Source organism: Trypanosoma equiperdum (genome assembly GCF_001457755.1).
Source record: "Trypanosoma equiperdum strain OVI genome assembly, contig: ctg_1174, whole genome shotgun sequence".
NCBI lineage: Eukaryota > Euglenozoa > Kinetoplastea > Trypanosomatida > Trypanosomatidae > Trypanosoma > Trypanosoma equiperdum.
In genome coordinates, this window is record NW_027123143.1 from 17,896 (window position 1) to 26,530 (window position 8,635).

At 46.6% G+C, this 8,635-nt stretch overlaps 4 protein-coding genes across 4 annotated transcripts; all 4 read right to left on the bottom strand.

The window, feature by feature from the left end:
- Positions 1 to 815: 815 nt before the first annotated feature.
- On the bottom strand, positions 816 to 2,867 carry TEOVI_000541200 (uncharacterized protein; the record flags this gene model as incomplete). The annotated part of the gene is made up of 1 exon (XM_067220513.1): positions 816 to 2,867. The coding sequence occupies one exon, from the start codon at positions 2,865 to 2,867 to the stop codon at positions 816 to 818; it is 2,052 nt and encodes a 683-aa protein (XP_067076614.1).
- A 474-nt stretch (positions 2,868 to 3,341) lies between these two features.
- On the bottom strand, positions 3,342 to 3,947 carry TEOVI_000541300 (Mad2-like HORMA domain containing protein; the record flags this gene model as incomplete). Its single annotated transcript, XM_067220514.1, has 1 exon — positions 3,342 to 3,947. The coding sequence occupies one exon, from the start codon at positions 3,945 to 3,947 to the stop codon at positions 3,342 to 3,344; it is 606 nt and encodes a 201-aa protein (XP_067076615.1).
- A 579-nt stretch (positions 3,948 to 4,526) lies between these two features.
- TEOVI_000541400 (chaperone protein DNAj, putative) lies at positions 4,527 to 5,309 on the bottom strand (the record flags this gene model as incomplete). The annotated part of the gene is made up of 1 exon (XM_067220515.1): positions 4,527 to 5,309. The coding sequence occupies one exon, from the start codon at positions 5,307 to 5,309 to the stop codon at positions 4,527 to 4,529; it is 783 nt and encodes a 260-aa protein (XP_067076616.1).
- A 534-nt stretch (positions 5,310 to 5,843) lies between these two features.
- TEOVI_000541500 (leucine-rich repeat protein (LRRP), putative) lies at positions 5,844 to 8,537 on the bottom strand (the record flags this gene model as incomplete). The annotated part of the gene is made up of 1 exon (XM_067220516.1): positions 5,844 to 8,537. The coding sequence occupies one exon, from the start codon at positions 8,535 to 8,537 to the stop codon at positions 5,844 to 5,846; it is 2,694 nt and encodes an 897-aa protein (XP_067076617.1).
- Positions 8,538 to 8,635: the final 98 nt, after the last annotated feature.

An 8,635-nucleotide genomic window follows, 5' to 3' on the forward strand; every position in this document is an offset into this window, starting at 1 on the left:
GTTTCAGCAATACAAATCTTTGATACCGCTCCTCCTTCTCTCCCCGCTTCTCTATCAGTCAAAAGAAAAAGGCTTAGGTTTCTGAGATCTGCGAGCGCGTAGAAATGAAGTGACGGCAAAAGGCTCCTTCCCCTGATGTTGTGAGCGTTGTCCTGGGGAAGCACCTTTTTAGAGAAAATTTTTTGTTTAGTTTCAAGTGTTAGAGAGGAAGATACAGCAAAGAGGAAAAATAAAAAGAAAGAAAGAGAGAGGGGAGGAGAAAGCAACGGTACAGGAAACAGGACCACCAATTAAGCAAAAGGAGAAGTGAAGGATGTGAAACTGAAAACAGACAGACGCTTCCCAATAGAGGAGATGATAAAGGGACAAGCCGCTACATGTTCCACCCCCACAACAACTGGAGAAGCTGTATTGCACTACAGTAGTTGTTATTATTCATACATTACATCAAAAAATTCGAGTAAAGTTACACAAACAACGGTAGCGCAGCGCAGCACAGCGATGAGAAGAAGAAAGGAGAGAAGAGGAATTTGTCACAAAGCGAGTGTAGAGCTCGCATGGACGCGGAAAACAGAACAATACGCAGCGGGTGTTTCTCCCTTTTATTTGATTTTTGTTTTGTGTTGCATTTCTTCCTGATTTCCGCGTTTCGTCACACACTATACCCTTCCTCTTAATTGAGTACTCCAAGCCCCTCCTCTCTCCACATCACATCTGACTTCCGTCACCCCAACTTCCCTCACACACACAAAAATACAAAAGTCCCATCAAATCCCAAAGACATTTCCTCCCCCCTTTTTTTGTTGTTGTTGTCATTACTTAACCAACTCAGGGAGAACTGGCAGTGGGCCTTCATGACTCACACGCTTCCGCACCAGTCTTCGAATGGACCGTGGGCCCTTTCCGCCATAATCGCATGTAAAACTGACAAAATCTAAAGTAATGCCGTTAAGTTCGAAAGTTTTCTTGTGCCGCGTCCTCGAAAGAAACGAGTGCTCCGTCAGCAAGGCGAACCTTCGAGGCATGGACTCCCACATGGCGTGCTTAATAACGCCCTCAACGGGGTCAATCATCTGCACTGGATTTGTGCAAACCTGCCAGTTCACACTTCCATCCTCTATCGTGCTCTTTACCTGAGAGCTACGTTTAACTTCAAAGTAATGATCTACATATTGTGCGCGAACAAGCGTTGCAGGATTGAGCCGAAGACGGTCTTGCATACGGACGGTCAAATATGAATGAATCGCGACATAACGCGACCGTCGAGCAACCTCTAGCATTTCCCCACGAAGCTTCTTGGCGACCACCTTAGCCACTGCCTGGTCATCTTCCGGAATAACAGCATCTTTTACGCTACCGTGGAGACAACCTATTGAAGAGAGTACAACATGTGTCAAGCCGTTGCGATCGTCATATGCGGTGATACTTTTGACGCGAAACATGGAACACATCGGGAGGAGCCATTCCCGATCGTACGGGTGCATGGAGATATCACATATTTCCACCGCATCGGTGACGTCGTGGATTTCAAACAGAACGGCGCTATCCGGTGCTGCGAACGCCTCTTCATCCAACCAGTTAACATTTGGTCGTACCATTGTAAAGCATGGAAACATATACCAATCACCGTCAGGTATGCTTCGTAAGTATCGAAGCTCCTCTTGTGGTAATTCCTTCACACCATAAAACAATGGAGGGCGAGCCGTGTGCGGCGGTGCGGAAGGCGATTCCCTGTGCAGGACCAGCAGCAACACAGAGGCGGTATATTCCCACTTCTTCATTCCCTCCGCATCCCCAATACGAAAATAACTGTAAATCTCTTGCGCTACGGATAATTGTGGGGGATCCACCAAAAATGTTCGCGCAATATCGATGGGCTCCATTGTGAGAAGGCGAATGACTAAAAGCACGGGACTGGAAAAGTTTGGGTACAGCGACCCGTACAACATATTCAGCACATCCTGGAAAACAATGACGGCACCAACCTTCAGACCAAGGTTCTTTGCTATCTCACGCTGCAATGAAAGTTTGTCCCGCTTTTTGACAGAGGAAATTGCGCCCTCCATAAGAGTTTTCAATAGCAGACCACACTCTTCATACTCGTGAAACACCTCTACGGCGATATGCCACTGAAATCCTACCGGATACGGACAGCGCGCATATGCGGACTCGGTTATGTGATCCAATTCCTCAACTGAGAGCTCTTCACCGGCGAATTGATCATCTTTTTCGAGATCACCTGCTTTGTCCATCACAAGCATGAGATTCTTATACTCGTTGATTTCCTCAATCACCGGTCGCTTTTTAACCTCCTGTGTCGAAAGGATAACTTGCTTTAATATTTTCCCATCCTGAGCATGCACGACATCGCCACGTATCTTAAACTTAGAGGCATTCAGCGCGACCTTATCAGGGGAAACCAATCCGAGTGCAAATGGAATGGAAATTGAAACATGTTGATCCATTTCTATACGCCGGACGCACTTAAGTAATACTGTTTGTTTTTGTGACGCCCTCTTGTCACCCCTTACGCCATCCCCAGTCCAAAAACCTTGAAAGTAAGTGGGTAGCAGCCCCCCTTGTGAGTCCAAACATTCCGCAGTAAAGACGGTTGGTTTTGCCTTAAAACCCGGCAATGAGAGCTGAATGACATCACCCTCAAGAATAGGAACGCTACAACGGAACTGAAGCCCAATTCCTACTTCCACACGGGGGATGGGAGGTGAAATGGTAAGAACCGTATCCACCACTTCTGCATCTGCTGTTTCTATTGCTTCATTGGTATTCAGTATCCCAACCGGCTGGAATTTGCCTAGACGAGCAAACACATCAACAACTGCCTTCTTTTTACCTTTACCCTTAGCCATCTCACCCTTTTGGTTTCCCCCTGTGTTCCTTTCTCCTCAAATATGATGATGTGACTAAAAATATCCCCTATGCTTATCCCGCACTCTAACTTTGTATGTTCTTGTTTAAAATTGTTTCAGCTGTTGTTCCCTTCCCTTCTCCCCAGCGCCCACAACCGAATCGGTTTATTGGCTCATAATTAAGAGGGAAAGTATGCAACACCAGCGTAATTAAAGAATAAGGATGAAAAGGATGGATGATCACTCGAACGACATGCCGCAAATAAATAAAAAAAGGTAAAACAAACACGAAAACTTACGAAAAAAAAACCTTCCAAATAACTCTCACGCATTCATCAGCGCTATTTCCTTCAGTCTTTTTTTTTAATGATTTCAGAATTTCCTCAACAGGGAAGAAAGGAAGCTGAAAACATTTCATGCAGCACATGCACTCGTGTATGCCTTTACACGATATGAAGTAATGTCACAAATCTTCTATGAACCATCTCTATAAGCCACGGATGCACTTACGCTATGAAAACTTGTCGAGAATGAACGCAATGTAACCTCGCTACTCCCCATAATTAGCCGCGGGTCGCTAAGCTCCCACGAACCGGTTGGAAGCTCCGTGTCGGGATCCGCATAAACCAGCATATCAAAGTAGCATGGACGGTGCAGTAAAGGAAGATACGAGACTGATGATGTTACTTGACGCAGCACCGCTTGAATCTCCTTCCGAAGCGTGTCATCGGATTTGGAATTAACACCTTCTACCGCCTCCAGTCCCTGAGTTGCGATGTCAAACACCCACCGCTCGACAACATCGCCTTTTGTCTCTGCATCAACTAAAACTAAAACAAGCTTTCTAAGTTTATCTTGTGAGACCCACTTTATCACCTGCTGGAGAACTTCTGCAAGATACGAATTAAGCTCTTCATCAACGGATACCATCAGTTGCACACCATATCGGGTGACCTGCTGAAAACTATCACTAGGGTACACGCCGCGTTGATAAAGTACGCAATAAATAGCAAACCCCAGGAATTCTGTAATAGTAGAGACACTGCTCCTAAAAGTAATGGTTTGTAACCTCTCTGCCATTTCTTGCGAGATGCAGCACCAATAAACTAGTTTTGGTGTATTTCACTGCGTTTGGTGGAGTGAATGTGTTTTGAATATGCGGATTCCCTCTCCCACGATGTATCCTTCCTTTTTTGTTTTGGTTTTCGTTTTGTGTGTTTGCGTGTTTCGGCCACCGCGGTAGGCAGCCGCAGTTAGAAAAAATAATTTAAACTGGTAACCCCAGAAATAACAGCAAAGAGAAGCAAATACACATCACATAAACTCCACACACACCAGAGGGTTAAATAAAGCACAAAAAAAAGGAGATTGCGTTTGTGCGTCAATGATTATCAACACCGCAACTCGTTTTGAAGGATACGCTAACGCTTTTGTTTATTTTAACGAAGCAAAAATAATTTTTAAAAAGGAAAAAGAAAAAAAATGAGCCAGTGATCGTTTTTCTTTTTTTCTTTTTTGATACAATCAGTGTAGCATATCTTCAACTAATACTCTGCACCCGTCGCTCATATCATTGTCACACAAGAACCCAGTGACTTGGGTGGGTGGAAAATTACAACGAATAAAACGAAACAACTAAAATACAACGTCGTTAGGTTTTTAAACACCCTTTGGGACCGCTTCGTTAATGTTCCCAAGACAGTCTTTCGCCTTCTCAAGGATATTCCGCACGTAAGTCCACTCCAAAACACTGCGGCGAAACCCCTGAAAGTCCTCCGCATCCCATTGCGCCTTGGTTGCTTCGTAGCACTCCATGTGGCGTTCCTCCAGATGAGCAATGAGAATGACGAGCCTGTCTCGGTACTCATTTGTTTCCTCAGGAGAAAACACGTACTCATTGGCTGCCATCATTTCAGCAAGAAACTCCTCTGGCAGGCTCATGTTCTCACCGGCATCCTGAAGTCGTTTGTTATCCTCCACATTACGGCCATCATCGTCACTCATGAGCATTTCCTCCTCCAACGGATCCAGAGGACGTCCCTTTACAGCTTCAGCACGACTCAAGCGAGAAAGGTATTTGCAACGGCGGAATGGATCACGCAATGTTTCATATGACAAATTGGCATACATCGAATCATCAACATTCGCCACATCAGTTGTTGTCGATGTCGTTACCGATCCCACCACGCCGCCAGGCGGTTCCGTTGAGTTGTTGGCATCTTGCACGTTAGCCAAATCGGGATGAACACGACGCTGCAGTTTGTGGTAGCTTCGCTGAACATCTGCAGCATCCAAATCGGGGGATTTCGGCAGTGACAAGTACGCAAAGAAGTTTCCCCTTCCAACGGTGCCAGCGGTGTGTAGATTTCGCGTCATTCCGTTAGAAAACCCCAGCCACGCGCTGGTTGCTAAGAAACGACGGTTCATCCCCACCACCACCATCACCACCCTTTGTTGTTTACTGCACCTATTCCAATACTATGTTTCCTTTAGTGAGGCAGATACATAAAGACAAAGAAGAGGGAAAGTGCAGACGCCATGTGGTAGAATCACAGTCAGGTTGATTTTTGTGCTATTGATTTAAAGGAAAGCCCAAAGTAGAAGAAGAGGGGGCAGGCGGATGAGCTTCCATGGGAACGAGGAGAACCTTAATCATACACGGCAAGTTTTACGTACCGGAGCGCTTAAGACGAGACAAAAGCACGAACGGAACAGGGGAAGAGGGATAATAAAAGTGTAATACGTGAGAAGGAAAGAGGAATCGACTCTGTGCAATTCCACACTCCTCATTAAGGAGTTCTCAAGTGACTCGCAGAACGGAGTATATAAATAATGAATATACATGAAGATTACGACGAGCAACAACAAGAGACCTTAGGCACCAAGAGAGAGAGAGAGAGAAAAATCGAGTAAGACAGGAGGAAAAAAAGAAAATGAAAACACGATGCGAAAAAAAAAAAGATCCCAGAGTGACCGTCACACAGGGGTTGTGTTCGAGCGAAAGTAAGATCCTACCTCCTGTGCGTTCAGCCTCAGTATCCCTTCAATATCAACGAAATTGTTAAGAGCACTTTCTTCACTCATGCCTGAGAGTCTCATTGCCTCCTGTAACCTCTCATAGTACAACGAGGCCGCCTGCAGCTTTGAAAATCGCTTAGGCAGCGCATCGCCCAGATCACCAAGCTCTTTTACCGCTGCATCACATTCCTCCTTAAAATACTCCAATCTACATCGCACAAAAGGCAAATACAACATGAGGTCCAGTAGTGCTGTGTTCAGCGTTAAAACCGGCTGCTTTGTTGCAGAAGCAGCGGCTGCCTCGCGCCCCACATGACGTGACTCGGACCGCGTGGGTGAAACTCTCCTTCCGGACCGGCGATCACTTCTGGAACGCCCTGCACTAGGGGAGCGGTGGTTCCGTTTACTTTCCGTAACACTTGCAGTGCATTTATCGTCCATTTCGGAGGTAGGCTTCGGGAGAGTTTCTACAGTTCTAGATAGATACGCATTAGCAAATGCATCAGTAAGATTTTGAAGTGAAATGTTTTTTAACCCGCTATCAAAATCAAGCATATTCATGAGGCGCCTGGTCGTATTGCGATCTGGTAGTCCAAACTCCACATTTGTTGCGGCCATAATAATTTGAGTCCGCTGGGAAGCCGAAGCGGTAGCAATACCCTGAAGAAGCGCGCCAGATCCTGCAGGAAGTCGAGCCGCATCACCCAATGCTCTCTTCTCTTTCCGTGAAGTTTTCTTTCCACGTTGGTGCTCCGGATGTGGGAACGAATCCGCCATACCTGCCATGAGGTGGGACTCTATGGCACTTAATTCTGAAGGAAGCAAAAGTACCATCATGGCGTTGCAGAGGAACTCCTGGCGGTCTCTTGTGACAACTATGCTTGTACTGGTCTCATCTCCCTCCCATGGCTCAGGTATAGTGCAATCCTTGCACTGCTGAATTTCACAAAGAAGTTGACTGTGGTCGAATGCCACAGCGGAACTACCCACCGACCCCTTTTTCTGACTCGCAGTTAGGAAGTTCGAGGCCTTGTCGAGTAGATTTTTCATATTTTCTAAGCGGTGAGGATTCGGTAAACAGGAAGGTTTCCCCCAGATTCTCTTTTCTACCTTATCCTCACGGTGAAGAAGGGCATCGTACATGACACTATGGTCAGTGTCACCTGGTAACTGGGGTGGGAGATTTGGCAGTTGGATGCGATCCAACGAGACAACTGGAGCCGGCGCCGCTTGTTTTACCGCCCATTTCCCTGTTGTGTCAGGCGCCTGCTGCTTCGCTACCGAAGCCCTTCTGCGCATTAGCGCATTGCGAGGGGATACGTTCGTTTGTTCGACATTGCCTGCATTTTGAGAGGTTTCCTGTTGCTTAGACATCGCTCCGAGTTTCTCAGCGCAGAGAGGCATCCCCTTACCTGACATGGCCCAGACCAGGTGGAACCGTTTGTGGGTCTCAACCACCTCTTCTCGTTTCATTTCGTTTTCCCTGGCCTCGCGCATTTCGCGCAGCGCCTTTTGTTTCCCTAGACGGTGCATACTTTTCCCGAGGTATAACTCACAAGCAGAAGGTCTGAACGCCCTCCTTGGCACCACCTTTGGGTCATCCGCTCGTTGCCGAGCAGGTGTAAAAGTTTTAAAGAACGCTAAGGTCTTTAACACGGGTTCCTTACCTATAGTAACTGAAAAGAACCTTGGATCTGTGTGAGCCACCGTTGGTAGCCCCTGTGTACGCCCGTCTTGCAGAGGCGATAATTGCAAGCTCCTTCGCTGAATACTGCTGTCTATCGATCGTCTTTGGAGCGGGGCTGATGAAGCCAGTATGTTTCCAAGCTCACACATGCTACCAAGCTCCCTATCTTTTTGGACTAACTGACTCACAACAGTGTTTCGCTCCTCCATTTGTACTAGTCGCCGATCAAGCAGTTCCAGTTGAGGTTGCTCACGAATGAGATAGGGTCGATAGCCCAGTTCATCACAGAGTGGATTGCCGCGTAAATCCAATTCACGGAGGTCGCGTAGTCGCTTAAGTTGTGTGGATACAGCAACCAAGTTAGCTAAACGGTTGTAAGCCAACAGCAAAACCCTCAAATGACGCAAACGGGGAATATCTCCGTCAATCGTCCGTATCATGTTGTGCGACAGAAACAGACTCCGCAGAAGGTGACAACCCCGTGGCCTACACCATAATGTTTCTACTCCATCATCAACGGCAGCATCATTCTCAGCTCTAGAGTTGCCGTCAGCAGTTCGCTTGGGAGGTAAAAGAAATGAAACCTCGCTTATCCGGTTGTTGGATAAGACAAGTGTATCTAGATTTTCCAGATATTGAACGTTCGTATGAAGACGCGTGATATTTTTTCTGCACAGTTCCAACTCCTTTGTATTTCGGTATTCCGAGCGTGGGATCTTGAGGGCAATGATGGGGTCAATGCAGTGATCCTGTTGCTCCGTTGGGTCTACGAACGCGGGAAACTTCTCCAGCTCGCACGACTCCTCATCTTCACTGTTTGAAGCCTCTCCACTCGTTTCTACTCTGGAGCTGCCTTTGTACGCAGCCCTCGAAAAGGATATCGCACGACTTGCAATACGATTCATTCGTTCCTTATTTTTGGAACGCAGGAGATCCGGATATGACCTATTTGCGGTTGTGTACATCGTTAGCGTGGCCTTCTGCCTCAATCAATATTATAAAACAACACAGTGGACAAACGCCACGGCGAAAACAATACAATATATATATATATATATATATA